The following is a 25223-nucleotide window of genomic DNA, read 5'->3' on the forward strand; positions in this document are numbered from 1 at the left end:
ATGATGTGATGAAAAGGATGATGGTCCATCATGATATTGCAAAGACTCAGTAGTGTAACCATATAGATGAAAAATGATATTCTACACAGTCCAGCAATATGGCATTACATGCTAATTGAGTTATATTACAGACTAACAGACTGGAATTCACCTAGTGTACTTAAAAAAATTATTTGTTTGTTAGTTTGTATTCTGCCTTGAGTAGAATAAGTCAAGGGGGAAAGCATATCCAATACACCTTCCTCCTCTTATTTTCCCACAACAACACTGTGAGGGAAGTTGGGCTGAGACACAATGATTGCCCCAAAGTCACCAGTTTTCATAGCTAAGGTGGTACAGCTTTTCACTAACCATTAGACTAAAGTGGCTCTTTACACACCATACCAAAATTGGGAGATACATTTATGTAGTTTATAGCCCATCCAATTCATAAATAACTTTGAGTAACAAGTTTACAAGTTTAAACCAATACCTGAGAGGAGGAGGAGGAGGAGGAGGAGGAGGAGGAGGAGGAGGAGGAGGAGGAGGAGGAGGAGGAGGAGGAGGAGGAGGAAAATGATAACCCAGGGACTAACACACCCAACATATTAATGAAGTCACACACACACACACAAACACACAAACACACAAGGCAAATGCTTCTTAACCCAGAGTCTGGGAAAAGAATCAGGTCTTCAAGGCTAGTTTAAAGAACAATAGGGCTAGTACAACTGAAACCACCAAAGGAAGACTATTCCAGAACATTGCTGCCACAACAGAGAAGGCATACTATCTAGGTTCAGTAACTGTTTTAACTGACACTGTACTAGAACATGTTCAGCATTTAGTTCAACACCCAAGTCATTACCAAGTTGGATAATCACAGGAATTGGTGGAATATCTGCAGAAGTATGGCAAGGTGACCACAGATTGGAAGAAGTTAGTCAATACCAAAGAAAGGAGACTTAACAGAATTTGCAATCTATTATACAATGCTAACAAAATGATGCTTAGGATAATCCAATGCAGATTAGGGCCTTACATGAGAAGGGAGAGATGCCAGATCTTCAAGCTGGTTTTACAAATGGCCAAAAAACCAAAAGGCGTTGTTGTTGATGCACACAAGATAATTTAGAAAGTCAATATATATGCTTTGCTAGTTATAGAAAGGGCTTTCATTGTATCAGCCATGAAAAACTATAAATGTACTTGGGAAAATGGGATCCCAGAATGTCTCATTGTCCTCATGAGAACCTTATACTGTACACAGGAAAGGAAACCATAGTCAAGAAGGAAAAATGATAAAACAGACTGGTTCTAATCAGAAAAAAGAATGGAGAAGGTAGTATACTCTCCTCTTATTCATCAATATATACACTGAATATATATTGAGAAGGGTTGGATAAGAACAAAATGCATATGTGGTTTTAAAAGTAGAGGAAGAATCACGAATTACTAGTGTTAAATTGAGGATACTAATCTGATAGTTTATCACATTTTGGACCCATTATACAAAAATCCAGAACTCTTCAGAAGTCTAAAATGCTGGGAAAGGTAGAAAGAAAAAGAAAATGATTAGCAGCAAAGTGGGTGGACTCAATTAGAGCAGCAATGGATATACTTTTGAAAGATCTGAAGGGCCAGGATGGAGACAAATCAGCCTGGAGAAGGCTTCCCTATGTGATTACTAAGAGTCAGCACTGACTTGTGCCATACTCATTTATCAATGCAAGTGCATTCTAATTAACACCTTTTTTATTTTGGTTCTATAATGTTGCTCCTAGAATTTCTCCCTTGGAACACACCCTATCCCCAATTTTAAAGAATAGAATCATTGTTTATTTAAATAGAAAGTTATATAGTAATGAATAAAGCAACGTGGAATAAATAACTGGTTCCTGAACTAGATGTTTTGGGCTACAGTGATTATAATCCCCAACCATTATAGTTTGGGATTAACCAAATAGTCCAAAATATCCTAGAGTACCAGGTATGGGAAAGCTGGAGTAATTAACAACATTCTGAGATCAAAGTAGCCCAGTAGGAAGTGGAAGCTTTGCATTTGCAATTTGATGAAGAAATAAAGATTTCACAGTGGGATTTTAATAAAGAACTTTAAGTGGTTCCTAAATTGTAGAACATCTACTGTGGGGAGCCTGTATGACTATCTCACTGCTGGCATTTTCATGAGCAGTTAAGATGTGGCTTCTAAATAATGTTTGTGGCCTAGATTATTATCATTATTTTGCTTTCTGCTGTAAATTTTCTGTGGCTGTCAATAGTTTTATATTTTAAGTGATTGCTTTTAAATATTGCATTATTAAAGGAATTTATGATCACTGATAAATTAGAGAGACCATGCATAGTGTGGCTTTTGGAATGCTTTCCAATCCCTTAATAGCAGCTCCACATTAGGCCACATGATCAGAAGAGAGGAGGGAGGGACTTAGAGTGAAGAAGGGATTTTTTTTTCTGGGCATTTTGCATTGAAATCAGGTCCAGTCCATTTTCAGACTAGATCTTTCTACTGTTGATTTGTCCCAGACCAAATCTGGTCCCATTCTATTTTGTTTTCAGAGAGTTATCAGGTTGAGTCCTGAGATCCCAAACTTCTTTACATAATTCCTATTCAACATTCCATTGGATTGAAAAAATAATAACAAATATAAAAATAAAGAACAGTCCATGCTTCACTCTGCGATTAAGATGTCTTCCTTATTTGATCAGCAGCTAACTAGCTGAAATTTATAAGCTATAAATTAGTGCAGTTATTCAGTAGCTGAGAACAGTATCTTATATCTATTTTAATGCGGATGCTCTGTTTTGGGGATGGGGTGTATGTATACATATACGTGATATATGTGTACCACTGCACTTTCTAATTGTTGTGAATTTTTCTGTAAGAGTCAACAGAAAAACAAAATATAATGCTACTAAACAAATTAATAATTAACATTTGCCCTATTACTGTAACAGTAATAATATTGAAAACATGGCAGAAATTACCACAGCATAAGATATGTGGGTAGGCTTAGCTTAGACAAGAAAACTTCTTATCTCAGCTAAATTCATCCGGACAAATTTAATAGCCAAAATATGGAGACCACATTTTAGGGAATTACAATGTCGAAAAAAATGATAAGAGGTTTTGGATGTTCAGAATATATATAAAATATTAGATGCCAACTTCATTTTGTATGCAAGAGAAGCAAAGCCAAAAATAATTTGCTTGCAGCATGTACAGAAATGAGAAAACCTAGAGATAAGAAATTCTTATCTCCTATCCTATTCAATCAGATGAGCTCCATTAATCCTACAGATTTAACTAAGTAATGAGGAATAGTCAGACTTGTAGAATTGTAGGGCAACTGTTACTCTCATAGATGTAATAAAATGTTCAGGTTCAGTATAAAGAACAATGCTACACAATTTAAAACTAGAATTTGTGAGATATAATTTTATTTTATTGTATAATTTTATTCTATTCTATTATTTTAGTGTAGATATCCTAATGCACTTTAGGGTTGCAAAAATATAGATGACCATTAACCGGGAGAAAAGAGGTAGAGAGGTCTGTACCTCTTTTCTGATATTTATGATATCTAAAGAGGACTGATACAATTATTTCAATTAATTGACAATGAGGAGCATATGAATGTATTTGCTTAATTAATAGTGCTTAATTAAGACTTGAAGAAAAACTAATAACACAGTTTAATGAAATTTTCCTTTAACATTAAGGGTTTTTTAAAGTGAATTACAGTAGTAGTAATTTTAGGGAATTACAATGTCGAAAATAGTAATAAGTGGTTGTAATTAGTTATCCTGAACCATTTCCTTCCCCCGTCCCATGCAGTTCAGGATTATTCAGTCTCTAGTCTTTGGTCCCTCTCTGCCTCCTCTCTGGGAAGATGCAGTACTACTACCAATATTCTCCCTCACTCCTTCTTCAACTACACATTCCATCCAAGTTAAGAACCAGCAGAGATGGAGGGCTGTTGGTGAGAGAAGGGATTGCAGATTGTTAGTGTGCTATAATGATGAGCTGGAGATGGCTAGAGAGGTAAAAAGAAAAGTAACAAAGGGGTAAGAAAAGAAGTCACACAGAAACTGAGAACTGCAAGGCTCAGAAGACAATTCTGAGTGGTGGACTGGGGAAGGAAGATTGCTGTTAGAAATGTGGATATGTATATGTATATGTAACAAATATGGAGAAATTATTAATCAATTCAGCAATCCATCAGAATAAACACTTTAGACGTTCCAGGCAAATCTGACCTGGGATTAAAAAGGCTGACCATCTTGTCATTTTGTCAGCTCTTTTCTATTCAGAATCCATTAAGAGTAGTGATGGTTGTTGGTGCAAAAATGTAGGAGAAAGTGTAGAAAACAGTTGTAGGGAATCCAAGAGAGTTCGGATAAGCAACCAGACTCAGTTATAACCATATGTAAGCGTAGTAAGTAAAATGATAAAATCCATCTTCTAGCTTTTAGAAGGTTGAGAAAGATTCTTCCTGATTGATTGATAGATAGTAAGAAAAGACAATTGTTCTTCCTATGTAGCCAAATAAATATTGGAATAATTTCTTTACTCCCTTGTCCTGTTGAATATTTCATGTAGCTATTGTATGATACAACTGTACATGCACTCTGTGTTCTGTGAATTTCATACTTCGGAATAAGTAGTACATGTTAAGCTGCTTTTGTTTTTAATCCTTGGCATAATCCTTCATTAGTTTATCATGAGCTAGAGTCTGGGTGGTTATTCTAACAAATCCAACAAAGATTTTTCACCCAATGCCCAGCTGTGTGGAAACCTGTCTTCACCTCCCTACCTAACAGGGAATGAACAGAGGGCAGACAATTAGTCCATTCGTGGAGATTTTTGCTTCCAATGCTATCTCATTTCCAGGAACTTATTCATATGAATGTAAGCAACACCCAGCTCTCAAGATTCTAAAAGCTTCATAATAAGATTGGAAGAAAAAGATATAAAATCCAATATCCACATTTTTAAAAAAAAACAGAAGCTCAAACGCCATGTAGTCATAACAGTATTAAAAATCAATCCCCAAATGCCTGTTGAAATAAAGCTATTTTCATTGCTCTATGGAATTCAAATAAGTTGGACTCCTAGTATATCTCTAATGTAAGGTGTTGTATAACCAGGCAGCTATGATACAGAAGAATTGCCTTTGGATCTTTGTCCCTTTGCGTTCTAATGGGGACATGACCCCAAAGCATCTTCTTCTTGCTTATGCCCAGGCTGGGCAGACAGTCTGTAAAGTATCCTTGAACTTAAATTTATAAGTCTTTATAAGCCAAAAACAGCATTTTGAATTGGATTTACTCACTGGAGAATTGGCTCTCAACACTAACATTTGTGCCCACTAATACATCTGGGACCTTGTAAGAGGCAAGGGGATGCAGAGTACATTACAAAGCCTATTCATATAGTGATGAGGGCATGAGTCACTGTTGGCAGATAGGGCTGCAATCAGCACAATTGGGCAAATACCCCTCTGTTCATGGCTTCCATCTCCAGTAGAAGACATAAGTCTAGAAAGACATCCAAAATTCAGAACTGTTCCTTCAAAGGGCAAGTACATTTGTCCAAAGCAATCACCGGAAGCCTGGCTATTTCTGTATTGTTGAGATTCAGATTAATTTTGTTCTTGCTATAGACCTATCGACCTATACAATCTCAAGACACCAGGTAAGGATTTCCACACCATTTCTGGCATGGCTTGAGGTATTAATGTATAATAGACTATCATGAGTATCTTTCTAGGTTGAGAAACAACTTATTTCTATTGATTAACACCTCACACACAACACAAATAATCATGAACACAGTTTTAACTAAACCATGTGAAATACAAAAAGGAACTAGGGAAGGATGCCCACTATCTCTTATTTATTTTAGTTCTTGAAATACTAAATAGAGATGTAATACAATAAGAAAAGATCACAGGTATAAAAATTACGAAAGAATCATAAACGTTAAGAACTATAGTAGATGATTTAGTTTTAATTTTGGCAGAAACTTTAGAGCAGAACCAATACTAATAGGTGTCTTAGGTGGAACATCATTTGAACATCCACATTGACCTAATCATCATCAAGTCAACTCCAAATAGCATTTTTACTTGGGACAGCTAACATCCTGCAATGATGCCACTAACACCATTGAACAAGAACATCTGCCTATCCCAGGTCCTTAGGACGAACTTGATAGATGGATAAAAATACCAAATCCACTGTAAACATCTGGCTTGACTGACCTATAATAATAATATGGGCAGACATGTCTCAGAGAAACAGCAAGAGTATTATCCTAACCACTCATCCCCAACATGAACGAAGTTATTCAAAACAAAACAGCTGCATACCATTTTATGACACAATTAATTAACAGCATACTATTGCATTGTCTCAGGGTAGGCCCAAAAATAGGTTCCTGTCATATTCACTGTTTATTTATCATTATTTTTATTCTACAGATTTTTTCATTATTTTCATTTCTCAGAAATAAATCAATGGACTTTTCATATTGGCAGCACTCTTGTCACTTCTTTATTCTACAAAGCAACTAGGATTGCCCACCAGATTACAGGGAAATCCTCAAGCACCCTCAGGAAGTCTTCTGGATCCATCAGACACCCGGGGTAGACCATACAAAAGTCTACCATTTTTGCAAAGAAAAAAGGTAATATAAATATAAAGCTTGTACTTTAATTGCCTCACATCTCTGAGGAATTTTCTCAGCTACTACAACAAAAAGGGAATATGTCCAGCTGACCTACTTTTCAAGGCAGCCAGCATATTAGGGAGATAAATTCTCTTTTCTTAATGGGGGAAAACCTTTCATTATTTGCATTGGGAGGAAATTTTGTGCTGATACCCTTATGCATTTTTAAAAAGATAATGGCAGATTGAGAGGATGTATTTTTCTCTAAATTTTAGCATAAGAAGAAAAGCTTATAAGAAATGTGTTATGTTCATGTGGCATATTGATAGTGGAAATTATTTTATATTACCTGGCAAGGCCTTTTCATTTTAATTGCTATGACATGGTATCTGTAACAGCAGAGTTCACAAGTCCATGATCCTCTTTCGCTGATCCACTTCAGTAGGCAGAGTTGATGTGTATATCTTACAGAGCCATCACAGCGACAAGGATTTAGCAACTCACCCTAGAAAAAGGTTTAAAAATTAAATAAATATTAAACTTTTAAAATTCCAAAATACAACACATTTTTATAAAAAAGTCTTATTGGCTGAATAAATCTATTTTTTTCTAATATACAGAAGTAATTCAGATTGCAATCCTTAATTATTAGACAACAGGTAGTCCTCAGCTTATGATTATAATTGAATCCACAATTTAAGTTGCTAAGTGAGAAATTTGTTAAGTGAGTTTTGCCCCATTTTACAACTTTTCTTGCCACACTTGTTAAGTGAATTGCTGCAGTTGTTAAATTACTAGCATAGTTGTCAAATGAATCTGGTTTCCCCTTTGACTTTGCTTGTCAGAAGGCCGCAAAGGAGGATCACATGAGTCTGGGGCACTGCAATTGTCATAAATGTGAGTCAGTTGTCAAGCATCTGAATGTAAATTATCTGACTATGGGGCAGTGGAACGATCATAAGTGTGAAAAATGGTCATGTCACTTTTTTCAGCACCATTGTGACTTGGAATTGTAAGTCGAGGACTACCGGTATGGCATCTATGAAAAGAGAAGTATTATGATTCAGAAGATATATATTTCATTCTTTCTCATTTAGGCCTTCAATATAGATTCTACTCTGAATGAAGATAGTCATGTCAGCAGATGAAGACCTGCTCTAAAATAGAATAAGGTCTTCTCAGTCTTCTAAGGTTCTACTGTATTTGCTTCAAAATGTGAGAAAGATCAAGCTCTCACAAAAAACACTTCCCTCATACCAGGCTAAATTTATGAGCAAAGCAGTTAACAGTATTTAATTGAGGAGATTAAAGATGATTCTGCTATTCAGCTCTTATACATATAATTACATTGTCCTCATAAAAAATAGCCATGATGGTGCTGCCTTCCTCCTTCAGTAGTATTGCTGTGATTGCCTCTAAAATCAGTGGAGGAATGAACTAAACCAAAGTACTTGTTCACAGACCAAGCTGCAAGGAAAGCAGATAAGTTTGTCTAGGTCAGGAAACAATATATTTAGCACAGATGTTAAATTTCAGAACAGCCATTATTATCTAGACATGAAATTATATGTTAAAAGAAAAGATGTTCAACTAAACTGCCAATTAAAGCATATTAAAAGGAATGGAGAAAAATATACACTGCTGTGAAAAGAGAATGAATAGATTATGAAAACACAACCATAGCATAATGCTTAGCAAAATATAGCTATCTTGGGGGACGGGGAATGAAATTTAAAGGAAGTGGAAGGGCAGTTACTGTACCTATATCTATTAATGTATTCACTCTGTGCATCTCTGTGAATTAAACTAAAAATAGTAACACAAAGTTGCAAATTTAATTTTTTTATTAAAACAACAATGGAAATAATATTTTTGCTAATTAGATAGATAAATAGATAGATAGATAGATAGATAGATAGATAGATAGATAGATAGATAGATAGATAGATAGATCTAAAGACTACTTGCATAAAATCAATGAGATCAGATTGGCAACTTTGCTGCATCCCCTAAGCTTTGATCAAAAAGCTGAATAAAGCAGTATATTTACAGATCTTAGTGACTCACAGCTTCTATCCTAGGACGTGAAGTTGCACTTCCTGTTACAAAGACTTAGAAATATTGTACGATCTACCTCTTACTATTTATTAGAATAATTAGAAGTTGATATGTGCAGTTGGTATTCTGGCTCATCTACAGTACATGTGGATTAGGTATTCTGGCTCATCTACAAGCATGTTTTGAAATATAATGTAAAAAGGGATAGGAAATAAATATAGAATTTCAAATCTGTAATTCTGATTCTTATACAATAAACAATGTAGACACCCTAGCCATATTTAAATACGTAGATTTACTAAATAAATTAGTAATTCTATTAAATTACTTTAATAGAATTCCACTGCTTCAGTGGGCCTACTCACTGGCCTGATTTATGTATATCACTAAGCTAAAGTGTGATTTGGCTAGTTTTGGCTTAGTATGTTGCACAAACTCAGACAAACTGGTTCTTATAAGATAAGATGCATAAACTCACTCTACTTATAGCTATAAATCTGAGAATGTTTAACTTATGGATGGATAAACCATTAGTTTCATTTAGAAAGAAAATGATTAAAAGTCAGCAGTTTGTCAGGTTTCCGAAAGATGCCTTAATTAATTCATGACCCTCAAGCCAAGTTTCAAAAGAAAACCAGTCGTTTATTAGGAACACCATTTTGGTAACACCCCATTGCAGTCAGATCTAACCTCATTTAAATTATGGCTGAACTTTGCCCCTGTTTCTTCCCTCACCTCAGTCTGTGTCATAAATCACGTTCTCCAATGGAGGACCCAAAATAATAATTTTTTTTGCAGCCTTTGTTGCCATTGTAGATGCAATTGAATATACTAGAAAAACTCAGTCAGTTTCAAGATAAATTTGAACCATATATAATCCAGTTATCTCTTGGCTAGCTTTACTTCAATCTTCAGAAAACCTGAGAGTGTGTTTGTGTGTTAGATTTCATATCGCAATAACACTTAGACTTATATACCGCTTCACAGTGCTTTACAGCCCTCTCTAAACAGTTTACTGAATCAGCATATTGCCCCCAACAATCTGGGTCCCCATTTTACTGACCTCAGAAAGATGGAAGGCTGAGTCAAACTTGAGCTGGTGAGGATTGAACTGCTGAACTGCTGACAGATGTCAATCAGCAGAAGTGGTTTGCATTGCTCCATTCTAACCACTCCGCCCCACAGCTCTTCAACATTGTCAAAGAGGACATTTAGTGATTGTCTCAATGGCTTTTCATGGCCCAGCTACATATATAAAAATCCTAAACAAATGAACCTATCATCTTAGAACCTGAGGAACCTAATGTACCATGAGGCAATGAATACAGACCTTTACATTCCTGATCTAATTGTAGAAAAGGCAAGATCATCTAGGATTGGGAACAAGATCAGATGTGGATTAAAATATAATAGATTGAAAGCTGGAACTGAAGCCAAAGGTTTGCAGAGTCCAAACCTAATTCATCAGGCCTATAAGGAGATGTCCCTGGATGGGATGAGAAAGTTACTCTGCCAATGGCACCATTTCTAAAATTGTACTTTTCCTGACTCTTGGATGAAATGTGACATCTACTACCCTTGAACCTATTTTTGGTACTTCTTGCTGAAACTTTAATTCTTATCATGAGTTAGAAACATCACTACTGCTTGGTTCCCTGTTATTTTCAGGATGATGTACAATTTACAGCCATTAATATATCTGTGATTTACAACCCACTTGTTTGCAATTCACTGAACTGAATTATGCTTTGAAAGGCCCTTCTGTTTTCTCAGTCCATATATCATCAGGAACATTAATGGAATAACTGATACTTGTTTCAGAAAAATACTTGGAAATTGGAAATTCAAGAATCTATCAGATTTCATAAACTTCTGGAGTCAGGTCATCTTAATACATCCTCCTCCAGAATGGGGGAAATGAAACTATGAAATGAAATGTCATCAGGTGGTAATCTAAGCATATACTAACTTCTTTAATATCTATGCAGAAAAAAAACTATATCTAAGGGGTACACATCCCCAAAATTGCGAAAACCTGCCACAAAATTATACTTTTTACTGTGGCATAGGGAAAGCAATAATATTAGCTGTACTAAATTATGGTACTTTGATCTAAAATTTACCCTCAAATTACATCGATTTTTATTTTAGTCCTGGTCTAGTTGTTTTGGAATGTAATTTCTGCTATACATAAGTGTAATTCTTGATTCGAATGAAGGTGCATCCAGATCTAGGCTGCACTCAAACTGATACCCCCTTATAAAAATTAACACAGGCCAAGTAATAAATGTATTACAACACACACATATTGCTGTATTATTAAGTATACAAAAGTAGGCTGTTATAAGATGATAGTTTACAATTTATACTGATCTAAGCCACCTATTTATTTAAGCGAATTGTATAAGTTATCTTGACTGAAAGGCATTCAACCCTGTTAACATTCTCTAGATGCTGCAGCTGTATGTCAGAAAACAGCTAATGGTTAATTAATAACCGATTCTTTGACCTGCAGATGTATTAGCAAGCCTCTATGCAACTTGTCATTGTAACAAGAAAGTTACCCTTACTTGCTCTTACTGAATGTCGAAAGGTGCCACCACCATGCTATCACCTCGTCATATAAGAGGTAGCATGTCTAGTCTGGGAGCTTAACCCCGCCTACTACAATATTATGATCATTCAACCCAGCGGCGAAACGAGAAACCGGATTCTTCACTTCCTCTTTTCTGCAGTGCTTTTCTAAAGCAGCCCCTGGCGCTGTCCGTGGTGCTGATGAGCAGCCCATGTAGTTACTACTATTTCACTAATCGTATTTGAAGAAGCAGTATTCCTTAACAGAGACATAACGAACGGAGCTGGGCGGGGGCGCGTGTGCCCCCCCTGCTTTTCTGCTTCTTTCTCCCTGAAAGTCATTTAAGGCATCTTAACCTGTCATTCAGAAGCATGAGACCCTCTGTCGTTCCCAATCGGGCGTCCTGACTGTATACAACTATAATTGCTGCCTGTTTTGGGGGGGTGGGGTGGGGGGGAGGATGGCAGGCTGTAAATCTGCCTGCCCACCCTTGCCAATGGAAGACTATCTCCCCACTCTCCCCGCTCCTCTCTGAGCCCGTCTCTACCCCAGAGCTCACCTGCTCAGCGCCCTGGAAGCAGATCTTGCAGATGGGGCCGGCACCGCCCCCGCCGGCTTCCCAGCTGTTGTTACTACACACCGAACGGGTCTCGGGTTTCTCGCTCTGGCCAGTCCCGCCCTTCGCGGAGCGGTTACTGGGGCCCGGCCCGGGCGGGACTCCAGTCGCTTTCCCAGCTGCTGTCCCAGGCGACACAGAAGGCGAGGTGGGTTTTTGCTGCGGTAGATCCCCGCCGCTGGGGCTACCACCGTCTCCCCCACCGGAGCTCATGGGGGACACCGGTGTGTGACAGCCCCCTTTTTTTTCACCCGCCTGCCCTGCCCGGTCGCCGCCCCCTCCTGCTCTGCGGAGGGGACAGGGCGAGAGCGAAAGAGGCGAGGCGGGCACGAGCCGCCTGCTGGCTGGCTGGCTGGCTGGCTGACTGACGAGGGCAAGCGAAGCGGTCACCGCGTGTCAGCGTCCTCCTCCCTCCCACCCCGTCTCGCGGTTTGGTGCGGGCGCGAGATTCCCCGCTTCTGACGCCAGCGGCTGCCTCAGAATGCGGTGGGTGAGAAACCGTTAGAGACCGTTACCGGGCGCGAGCGAAAGGGGGGGAGGAACATGGAGAGGGGTGGGGGGTGGGGAAACTCCACCACCCTCACGCAGCACGTGCCTCCTCGCGACCACCTTCCTCCCCTCCACCCCCACCCCACCCCGATGATAAATACATTTTTCTAACCCCCCCCCCCGGCCAACGAAGCAGCCATTCCCCTCAGAGGGCGCCAGGTGCCTCCTTCCGATTTCACCATGTCGCCCCCCTAGGGTCCCAGTGCGCTTCCTCTTCCCCTCACAGAAGCCCACCGTGGGGGGCCCTTTCAACCTCGCCAAAATCATTGGAGACCTCTTTTCCTCAAAAGTGCCTGTACTTCTCGCACCTGTTCTGCTCGTCTTGACCCTGGTTTACCCTCTGCATGTTTAAACACATTTAAGCATGTTTCTCAGCTTGCCTTCAGAAGTTGTAGGTGCTTGGCCACTGGAGATTTTTAAGAAAAGGCTGTCTGAAATGGTATGGGGTCTCTTGCTTAAACAAGGAGTTGGACTAGAAGACCTCCAAGGTCCCTTCCAGTTCTATTCTGATTTTCATGTCCCAGTAGTTCAAATATGAGGACTGGCTTCAGAGTAACCTGCGACGTTTGTTCAATGACCCTTTAATACTGTAATCATAATCTCAAACTCTCAAAAGTCTTGAATATAGTAAGAATTCTTCCCATGAATGAAGGAGAAAGTTATACATTGTGTCCTCCTGGTTTTTTCTTCCCCATTTTATCTTAGGAAATAAGGACACATTAAATATTGGGGGGGGGGGGGGAGATCCAAAATGCATAAAGGCAATATTTCTCCAAGTGACATTTTAGAAAGTCCAAGTGACATTTTAGAAAGTAACTGTGATGTCATCATGGCACATAGTTTAAGAACTATGCAGATTCATTTATTGCATTTATAAACCTCCTCAGTTAAGGATAATCTCAGCACTGCACAAAAGCAACAGCTGCATTTGAAGAAATCACAAACAATAGTATAGAATAACAGAAGTACAATGTAATAATTTGACTCATCATCCTCAGGCAGGAGACCCTGATGTAGATACGTCACTTTCTCCCCCTCAGAACTAGACTATAATGCACATATTCTCTGTCTCCTGCTATGTTCTCAGTTTTTCCCACTTTGCATGATGTACACCCAGTGGAAAAACAATTAACTCAAGAATGGGGGGGGGGGAGCTTATCCAACTCACTCAATATTTGACATCTATAGACTTCAGCTGAATGCCATATCTGCACAAGTATATCACACGTGAACGCCTTAATTGTCAAAAGGAGAATTTTAAAGCAAGCAGCAAATTATTTATTTAAACCATTTGTTAATATAAAAGAACACTTTTTCCCACCTTATAAATGTATTTTGTTTCCCATTTATATAGTTTAAGGGCTGATTTATTTATTACATTCATATTTTATATGTTCATCCAATCAAGACTAGCTTCTGTGGGCTACAAAAACAACAACTGTATCCAAGGAAATAGTAATACCAATAAATAATAATATACAATAACAGAAATGCAATCTAAAATTAAGTACAAATTATAATTAATATAATATTCCTGGTACCAGAAATTTGAGAGGACTTGTCCAAAAAGCCTTTTGGAACAACCGAGTTTCTACTATCTTTCAGAAATCCGGAGAATGGATAATACTATTTATTCGAGTTCCAAAAGTAGAGTCATCACAAAAATTGTTGCTTTAGGCATCCCATCATATTTCTTGATAATTGGGAATTTTCAACAGACATTCTCAGTGTCCCATGACTGGGCAGGCAGAATATATGCAGAATATTTCCTGTATATAATAGGTGGTCTTGAAGATACCCAGGCTCTGACTCATTTAGGGTTTCAGTATCTTTCCCACTGGCTATGTATCAATAGCCAGTGATACTGCAAGAGCAATAGCGGTATATGGCAGTAACAAGACTGTACAATAAACATATTGGCCATTGGATTATTCACCACCAACTGAATTTTTCAGGTTGTCTTTCAAGGTGGCCCCATGTAAAGCTGATATTCATTTATTTATTTAAAATAATGCCCCAGCCAAAAAGAACAAGCATTAAAAGGCAATGTCACATGCAAGATTCTAACCCAAGTCATGAAGAAAGAGCCTGATTTTCAAAGCTCATTTGAATATGGGCAGGGTGGAGGTCAGATGTATTTTGAAGAGGAGGAGGATGTTCCAGAGAGCAGTGCTGTGACAGAGAAAACATGTTTCTTAAATCCCATCAGCTGGGCCTGATGGGATCTACTTAGTAGATGGGATCTGGGGCATGGCAACTCTGCCCAATTGTGCAAGCCAGGAGAAGTCATGGAAGACAGTCCTTGTATGCCTCAAGAAACTACAGGTTTCCTGACTTACATCTGGAAGTCTAATGGTAACTAGTGCAGAGATATACCCATAATTGCCCATGTCTCTGTATTTTGAATTAGTTGCAGTTTCATGTATAATGCATTGCATTGTTATAAACAGACCGAAAGTAATAATGAATTTATAACTAGACTATATATTATAACTATATAAACTGATTGAAAATTATCTTTTCTAGAATTAATATGCTGATTTTTTTTTGATTATGTATTATGGTTTGATATCTTGATGTAACCTAGGAGTCTGGAGGGAGGGGGCGTCTGCCACACTTGCAACTGCCAAAATTTGTAACCATTCCACTTACCCTTTTCCGCATAAATGTTTTTAAAAAAACCAATAAAACTTTTTGAAAAAAAAAAAAAAGCATGTAATATTTATCTGCTCCACAAATTGCATTGGCTACCAGTTTTTTTCTGAATTCAAGGTGCTAGTAATTACCTATAAATTCCTACATGGCATAGAACTGGGATATTTGAGGGCCCACCTCTCCCAATCACATCTATCCTATTAGGAAGTAGAAAAAATGTGTTCTATCCACAAAGGAATATTATCTATCAAGACTCAGAAGGAGAGCATTTGATGTCATATTGCCCAGTCTTTGCAACATCATCCCAGCTAAAGTGAGATTGGCTCTGACTTTGTTAGCCTTTTGGAAGAAACTGAAGACATGGCCTGGGGATTCAGTGATGTTGGTGAAGAGACTGCTAAGTGGTACTGTTAGGAAAATGAATGGTACCATACTCTCCCACAAATCATATGTTTTACAGTTTTAATAGTTTTAATAGTTTTAATAGTTTTTATTGTTAATGTTTTAATAATTTTTGTAAACTGCCCAAAGTCAGGAAAGTGAGATATATAAAACGAATGCATAAATAAATCATGTGGGAGAAGCCAAAACCATGAATGACCCTCTTCAATGTCCTCAGTTCTAAGTTAGCCTAAGATTGATACCCCAGCTGAAGTTGGACAAAAGTCATTCAGGCTACAGTTACCAATTGCTATTCTCGAAGAAGACATAAATCCAAGACAAATACCAGGTAGCAAGCCTGTGGTTCATATAGAGCACAATCCTACAAAGAGTCAAAAATAAATCAGTTGTTGGAATAGTCATTTTCTCTTAGGTTGAGCCTATTCCTCCCTATTCAGATTCTGACAGTCTATAAACACTGGACCAAAGCTTCCACGATAATTTCATTCATCCCAATGTGGAGATATATAACTGGCCATCATCTGCATATTGATAATATACTTTGTGGGTGACATTTCCCATTGGTTTATACAGATGCATAAAAGAATAGGAGTAGGATCCAGCCCTGAGGCATCACATAATGTATAACCAAAGGGCTGAACTTTCCACACCCAGCTTGATAAACAATCAGAATGTCTTAAGAACTAGAACCACTGTAAATTTGTGCCACCAACTTCCAAACTTCATAGGCAGTCCAGAAGCATACTTTGTTCAAAAATTCAAAAACCATCTAGCAAGACAAGGACCATCATGTTCCCATTAGCCAAGTCTTGCCCAACTCCTCCATGAAGATGACCAATGTATTTTCAGTTCTGTGCCAGAAACTTAATCCTGGCTCTCATGAAACTGAATAATCCATTTGTTGTAGGTGCTTTGTAGCTATTGTTCCACCACTTTCCCCACATACGGGAGATTGGATATAGAACAATATTTGTCAAATACAAATGTATACAAGGCAGTATCTTGAAAATGGAGTGAACACAATGCCTCTTTCAAAGTTGCAGTCATTATGCTGTCCCTCAATGTGGTATTCACAATATTATATCTCTCCTATAGGAACTCAAGGCAATTGAGATGGCTGCTTTTAAATATTTTGTTCATATAATAGTCCTATTTCTAATCCTATGAGTGGTTAAACATGATAAAATGATGAAATACGACTCACATATATTTTGGCTAGGGCAAATTTTTATGTAAAACAAACATTAAACCACAGTGATGCCTCCCTTTTGTGTTCTCAACACAATCCTTTCTTGCTCATGAAGATTCTTGAAGAAATTGTTCAAATCATAAGGTTCTGAATAAAAAACATATTTAATTTTCTTAAGATTTTGAAGGTTTCACAACTCATTTAATTAGAAATAATGCTAGTATTAAGTAATATGATCTATTTCTGTTATTTTTTAATTTATTAGATGTATATTTTATCTTTGTCTTTATGCAGCACTTGAGGTACCTTACAGCAATTACAGTACCAATTATAAAATGTAAGAATAAAATAAAAAAACAAAAAGATCAAGAAAAAATTTAAATCAGATAAAAGTATGATTGTGGAATGTAAGTAATTTCAATTTTTAGATAATTTTGTTAACAATGTTTAATGTTTTTATACTCTTGTTTTTAATGATGTGAGCCACCCAGAATCACTCAACAGTGAGATGGCTAGTAAATAAATTGAATAAATACATAAAATCCTAAATTTATATATAACAACTACAAAAGCTTTGCTGAAAGTTGCCTTATCTAAATACATTTTAGAACTATGAATCAGGACTAAGAGATAGTTGTGAATTCTGGAAGTCTCTACATATATAAATAGAGTTTGAGATTGTGATATCTTTAGAAACCTGACTTTAGGAGCCAATGCAACAGAATCACACAATTATAAGGGCAACAAAACATAATTCTCAGCTCTTTGAAATAATGCATTTTGCTACATTCCTGACAGATGGCTGCTTAGCCTCTGTTGAAATATATCTAGTGAAAGGGAGCTCATCAATTACATTGTCCACTGTAATTTGTTCTTTTGTCAAATTCCTCTTATCATTAAGCATTTTTCCTAACATTCAGCCATAATCTGCTTTTATGTAAGTTATCACTGCTATACAGTGCCTTGCACTCAGGAACAATAGAGAACATATCTTGACCTTTTATGTAATACTTCTTCAGGTTCAGTGTTATCTTGCTTCACTCACTATTTTCTGGAGAGTGAACATATCCAGTTGCCTCAGTCTCTCATAAAATTTAATTTCCAGTCCCCTGATCTTCCTCGTTATTCTACTTTGCACTTCTTGCTTCTGCCTATTTCCTGACTATTCAATTGTCCTTAAGTGGATCAATGCATCAAAGTACCATGGTGCCCTTTCTTGTGTCTCTTATTGGGGAAGGATTTCAACTCTCCTTGCAGTGGCTCGTACATTTTAAAAAGTTATTATGACAATGAACCATGCAAAGATAGGCAAGGGTGGGGCAAGGAGCACAGGGTGGCTAAATTTTGTTCACCTCCATTGATCTGAGAGTTGAAAGTGCTGTTCCACACATAAACAGTTTCTAGCACTTGTTATAAGGACAACTGCAGAGAGCTGTAATTCAGTTTATGAGGATTTGGAGAGCTGGGAAAACTGGTTGTATGAAACTATCTCCTGTGTTAGGATCAAAACAAGAACAGCTTATTTTTTTATGCCTTTCTCCACTCCGAAAGAGAAAGCTGTCCGTATATTTCTGTCTTAGTTGAGTCAGTATAAATATCTGGCAGATTTTTACAACAAACAGTGTTTGCATAATCCAATCCCAAAATTCAGTTATTGAGTGTACCTGTTATCATTTTTTTTTCATAGATTGCATTATAAAATGTGAAGTTTACTTTGTCATGCATACTAAAAGACTGCATTTTGGTTTTGGGCTAAAATAAGTTTAAAAATGCAAAATGGAAGTAAGTTTGGTTAAAGTATGGTGCTTGAAAGTAGGATAGTGGGATTTGGATAGTTATTAACCAAATTTTGTTTATTATATGAGTGGCAGGCCCCTATATGCAAGAAAATTGTCTAGGAAAATGCAGTATTTGTTTTGATTACTTATCCATGAAATACATGAAATCTTGACAAGAGTCTTGTTATAGCTGGAAAATACTGCTGGATGAAAGGGTATGCAATTTTTCCAACCAGGCAATCAGATATGGTGATTGTATCAGGGATATTAAGTCCCAAGAAACACTGGTGTGCTGAACTATTCACATTCTTCCTGCTCAAATACAGCCTGCAAAAGCCAGAGTGAAATATCTTCCATGTAGAATATGATAATTTCCAATTAACTGTGATAGTGTAGAATCAGGGAAAAACAACTGCCTACACATCTTCCCCTGTGTATAATTGAGTTGGATGTGAGCTGCAAATAATTTTCTGTTTCTAATAACTAACAGTACATGAGCAAGAATAACACTGAAGTTATCAGTAGAACATTAGGGATGAAGGGAAAAGAATACTGAAAGAGATGACAAGAAAACACTGAAAAAAATAAAAGCTATGAAAGGGAACCTGTTATAATAAGAGCTGCATTTTCCAGACCTCTATTGCTGACGGTTAATAATAGTCTAGTATAACAGGGAAATATCCTGTTCACTTAATAGAATTAGGTGGCTCAACCCATTATTGTTATATATGCTGAAATAAATGATCATTATGCTTGATTAAAAATAAATATATAAAACTTCTCCACAAACATTATATTTATGCAGACATAGAGGTTTGTAACAGAAGTCTTAATAGCTCTCTTAATCTTCTGACAAGATTAAGACTGCAATTCTCTCTGTGTAAACAATACAATACATACAACAAGTAGTTTCTCACTGAACATGCATACATTGAAACAGAAAATAAAGCAAATTAGAGTGTTAAAATAATTTATAAAAAGTGTGTGGAATAATAGTAAGGTAATAGAAACTTCATATGTTTCATTGGAAAGATGTTAATATCTAAAATATAAATTTGCTCACAAATGTTTTGTGAGCAAAAGACACAAACAGAGCACTAATAATGCTTTGTTTCCCATCTTCTTTTCTGTTTTACTACCTTAATTAATCCTATGATATTCCAAGCATCCTATAGGATATATGGATACTAGCATACCTTGTATCAGTCACAAATTATTTTAGTGAATTATTCAATTCATTTAATTGTATAATTAACACTGGTGAATTTGCTTTTTATTTTCTAGTCCAAACTGATTTTCAAATGTGAAATAAAAATAATAAAATAATACAAAATTTCCTGTGGGAATTCTAGCATTTTTAAAAAAATCTGGCCCTTTTTCTTTTTCACAACTCAAGATGGCAAACATACCAATAGTACTTTGTTCTCCTAGTTTCCCTACTACAACAACTGTGTGAGAGAGGAATTGACCCAAAGTCACACAAACGATTTTTCATGTCAAAGTGGGAACTAGAATGCAGAGTCTCCTGGTTTCCAGGGCAATATTTTAACCACTACCCCAAACTGTTTCTCTTTCTTCCTGGAAAAGGAATATTTGAAATAATACCTAATATCTAGTTTCTGACTTAATAGAGAAATAAATATTTTCTTCTGTTTTAAATTTAAAATATCTGTTTAAACCTTTATTAAATTAAAGGAGATCATTTATCATAACTATTGTTTGTTGAGGTAGCTGTAGGATTCAAAGTCACGATTTTTATTTTTCCAAGTTTGATTCAAAACTTCTAAAATTATTCAGTCACCTAGCTTAAATACATTGATTACTTTATTATACCTATAGTTTTAACTCAAAAATTGATATGCTGACATAATAACTTTGTACATAAGAATACGTGAACCCATTTAAGTTCAAAATTATAATTAACTTCAAGCAAGTGAAAAAGGAATTGCAAGTCATCAATGTGCAGAACCACAGCCGAAACTAGATTGCTACAGACATGAGGCTCCTTATGCATGTCAGAAATATGACACATTTATAATGATTCTGCAAACTAATTTAAGGGAACATAATGGTAAGTAATATGACATTTGATGAATCTGCTTACACCACTTTGTGAAGAATAAAAGCTGCAATGAACTGAGTTATCTTTGAAAACCACTTTGAAGCTAAGGCTTGTACAATGTGCAGTAGCTGGAAAACACTTCCTCAACAAGTGTTCTCAGGAACAGAATGATGTTTACTGCTCTTCTATGGGAGCCAAACTGACTTCAAGGGAAAAGATGTTCCGCATCAAGAGGTCACATCAAAAAGGTCTTTCTCAAAATCTCAACTTCTTTAACTTCCTGGCAATAGGCGCTCTAACAATCCTTCTCAAAAAGACAATGTAGAATAGCCAGATTTTATCTGGAAGAGATGGTCCCAAAGATAACTAGGTAAATTAACAGCATTTTCACTACGAGAATTTAAGCCTATAAAAAATTATTTTCTGCAATGGCCTCAACACAGTAAAATATCTTGCCTCTAGATGTTTGCTTGAGGTCTTCTTTATTGGCTTTTTAGATGGTTTTGTTTGGAACTTCAGGCAAGTTGATGCTCTGTCTGAAAATCTCTCCCTTCATAAATTACAAAAATAATGGGTTCTTAGCAAAAAAAAAAAAAAAGAATGACTAATGATATTGTTCTAAGTTGCCTTTTGAACAATAATATGTCTTTTCTCTCTCTACTAGTTTCCACTACAGAGCAACAGTTTATGCCAGATGACACTCTCCTGTTTTAGCTTCTGGAGAGAACCACTGTATTGCTGGTATGTATGACTTTCTGTGAGAAATTATTTTTATTTACCTCTTTCATCAGTGAGATCTTTGGCTTGAAACTTAAATACAGATCTGAGATATACAAGATTTTAAATCCTGGGATTTTTTTCCAAACATTTGTGTAACGGATTTTATAAATTTTGAGTTACAACTGATGAATCAACACCTCTCTGAATATATTGTTGAAGTGGTTGATAATATGATATTATGAACATATTTAAGAAGCTCTATATATAAGGAAAGAGTTTAAAACTTTGCAAGAGCTAGACAAAAACTACTAAGAGCAAAAATCTGGATTCCTGCCAAGATAAACTGAAATGGATCCAAGGTCAAATATCCAGGGAAGAGAAATGCATATAGTAGTTTAAGGTTTCCCATTCTAGAAAGGACACAATCACTGGCAGTTGCAATTGGAGTGGGGTACAGGGGGAACAAGAGCTGTTTCATTTGAACTAAGGTGATTTAGTTGACATAGTATTTTGTGGAGAATAAATCTCATCAAAGTCCCAATTCTGTAGTTGTTGATTTTGGGTGGCAGGGGATGGGAGAGATATCCAAAAATATTGTCATAAAGTATTACAAGGATTAAAAAATGCAAACATTTTGGAATGCAGAGAGGGAAAAAACCACAAATTATTTTTAGATTTGCTTCCAAGAGTAGTAAAGAAGCTTAAAGAGTTTCATCAGGCACATCTCATTGCCAGAAAATGGGATTAAGACATTCTTTTTATATCTTATACATGTTGGCTTAGTCCTGGATACTAGTGTGAGAAAATGTTATGATGCTGAAATAGCTATCTAAAATATGAACTATATCCATATTGTGGCTGGAATTTTGCCACAGTGTTGAGAAATAATTACACCAGGGAGTTATTTCTGTGTATTTCATGTACATATATTTGCAAGGGTGTGTTGATTGTCTGGCAGCATCCAGGGTGATTGAGCAGTCCTTATGGGGTAGAACTCTCTACGAGGAAGGGGGTTAGAAATCTCCTTAAGCAGTTAAGAATCAAGAAAAAAAGGAATTTAAAAACCGTCATTGTTCGAGCCCGGTCATACCTTGTCAAGGCTTGAAAGATGAACAGCACACATAGCAGCTGGACTTCACTATTACAGCATTGACGTTGCTGTACTCAATGAACCAGGCTAACAGATGAAGATTCATTACAGGAAGTAGTGAGTGGATATATGGTGAGATGGTGGATTTCTTTTTCTTTTTTCTTTTGGAAAAGAAAACCATAGACTGGCAATAGTACTCAAGGAGTAGGTTTTGCGATCAGAGCTGCTTTGCTAAAGAACATATCTACTCTATCCACTTCAAAACTCTTCTGGAGTATTTCAAATGTTATAATGTTTTGTGTCATTTGTACAATCTTTGTACTAACCAGATGCCAAGGACAAATTTACATCTTTTTTTCTGCCTGGAATCTTAAGTCTTCTTCTAGTGTACAGTTTCTGAAATCATAAAGCCTCAAATCTCTGTAATGACTAAACAATTTGGTTCCCATTAAAAGCTGTTTATTTTATATAATTAGGTCTAAAAACTTGTAATAAAAGTCTCAATATTCAAAATTTGTCTGGAGCATAATTTATTTCTAACTTCTTTAAATCAAAGGCTTATTTGGATTTTTTTCTGTTTATTTCCGAATCTTACTTAAACTTGTCGTTAATTTAACTTTTATTCAAGAATATCTTTAATAGCCCTAAAATAGTTAAATAAGCAGTTTCCAAAAGTGATTAGAAAGTGGGGTTAGCAAAAGAAGTAGACGTTAGTGTCCTTTAAAAGGCTCAGCCACGATTGTGAGAATGATGATTGAGCCCTTTGTTTCCTGGTGCTCAAACCTTCAGAAGACTGCTGTGCAGACCACATGTGAGTAATTTCCTGTCCTCTCCTTATCCAAAAAAGTTTCCAAGAACTGGTTTACTTGTCAGTTCTTCAGTCTTTGGCACAATAATCATTTCAACAGCTTCAGAGATATGGTTACACACCTTGCCTTCTCTAGGAGTCCCTATGTAAATTTTCTTGTAAATTAGATTGTGATCATTGCTGTATGCAGAATACTTTTTTCCTCTTTTTTTTAACTTTCAGCTACTTGAATTCTCTTTCTCTCCCTTATATTATTTCTTAATATATGTATATGTAAGTGTGTGTGTGTGTGTGTGTATGTGTGTGCTCATACATACATACAAACATACATATATACATACATATACGCACACACACACACACATTTCAGTCCTGTGAATTTATTAATATTTGTTTAATAACCAAGATCTGGGATCTTGTCCAATTTTTACTATGAAAAATAAAGTATTTTTGATATTATTAATTTTATTACATGATGACAGAATATCTGCTTTATTGAAAATTAAAAAGTTAAGAGGTAAAATCAAATGGGGAAAGATTTTTCATAAACGCAAGTGAATAAAACTAAAATATTATTCTTAAACAAAATTAATAGTCTCCCTAATGAAAAATATTTTTCAGCTGAAACAGGATTAATCAGATATAAATATGATGAGTAAAAGTGTCTGCAGTTTTTTTTTGGTAACATCTTTGGAAATGTCTTGTCATTTCCTTCTTCCACCAGTATCAATCAAAATCAGAAGGATATCATTAAATTTTGATTGTTAGAGGTTACCCAAAAGTTTGGATAAATGTTTATACCCTAGTCTGATATTATTTGTCTTTGTTTAATAAAATGTCTGAGGAACATATGGACCAGATTATTGTAACTAAGTATTTGAATGTAATACTGGATGCATTACTGGATCAAAATGAGAATTTTACGAGGAAAAATGTTGAAATATTTTTCATGCATTAGTAACTCATAACAGATTTTTTTTGTTGAACAAGGACTGAAAAGATGACAATTTCTGGATTGCATATAGATAAAAGTTAGACTCTAGGGAGAAAGTTTTTTTTTAATTTGTAACTATAAAAAGGGGGAAAATTACTATACTTGATGACAAGCTTATACTTGATGTGATGAAGATTGGAAGTCACTTCTTTATTATTGTCTTCGTTGCTTTTTTCTTTTTTCTTCTGTTTCTTTGTTCTAATTGTTCTATATTAATGTTACAATGTTTATTAAAAACTTCAATAAAATTATTTTAAAATTGGAAGTAAACCACTGTCCAGTTGGCTTTTTTTAAAAAAGAATGTAAAATGGTGGTAAATTACTTTTTATAAAGCAAAGCATAATGCATTTGTCCTATAGTATATCCTTCACTTGTACTTACTGTAAAGAGTATCTATTTCTGCCTGAGATAATGTCCTGAATTTGTGTATTTTCTGAAGAAAGATGTTTCTTTTTTTAAAAAAAAATCAGCTATTTTAGAACATCAGATATCTTCCCCATTTCTCATTATGTCACTGCAATCTTCATATCTGTTTGTTGTTATCACTTTATAGCAAGTGGGTTGCAACCCACCACTGCTTTATAGTCACATAGTACTATATAGTCATATAGTACAAAACAACTCAGTTTCTGTCAGCCAAATAGCAAATTAGCACATTTCATTTCAATCTTTCTCCTTCGCAACATATCATAAGAACATATTTTAGTCCTCCAAATTCCTGCCAGATAAAAATTAGTAACTCATAAGTTGTTGATTTCTATTCTAACTATTAAACTGGTGATTTATCTGCAGCCTAAAAACTATTGAACTAAAATTAAATTATTTATTTCACCAGTTTTTTTTTAACTGAGGTATATTATTAAGATATTTTCAGGAGTCTTCTTTAACACCAGAAGCATCAATACTCCTCCTATCCTGCTTTGTCAAAGTCCAATTTTCCTTGGACTGTGGTGGAATGGAATGGCTTATGTTATTTATGTATGTATTTATCTATTTATGTATTTATTTATTTATTTATGTAAGTATTTATCTATTTATACTTAAGATTTCACTATA

At 36.0% G+C, this 25223-nt stretch overlaps 1 protein-coding gene across 2 annotated transcripts in view; it reads right to left on the reverse strand.

The window, feature by feature from the left end:
* MARCHF11 (membrane associated ring-CH-type finger 11) overlaps positions 1-22443 on the reverse strand; it is a 39346-nt gene extending 16903 nt beyond the window's left edge. Inside the window, exons 1-2 of one of the 2 annotated variants that reach the window (XM_081953088.1) lie at positions 22365-22443; positions 7020-7175 (exon numbers count right to left, since the gene is read on the reverse strand). In XM_081953088.1, coding sequence (XP_081809214.1) covers positions 7020-7175; positions 22365-22397 — 189 coding nt within the window. In that variant the 5' untranslated portion in view covers positions 22398-22443. Of the gene's footprint in view, positions 1-7019; positions 7176-11862; positions 12139-22364 lie in introns of those variants that run through there. The other variant, XM_081953087.1, reaches the window with a different exon arrangement.
* Positions 22444-25223: the final 2780 nt, after the last annotated feature.

The sequence above is a fragment of the Natrix helvetica genome, assembly GCF_964273705.1.
Source record: "Natrix helvetica genome assembly, chromosome: 4".
Taxonomy (NCBI): Eukaryota; Metazoa; Chordata; class Lepidosauria; order Squamata; family Natricidae; genus Natrix; species Natrix helvetica.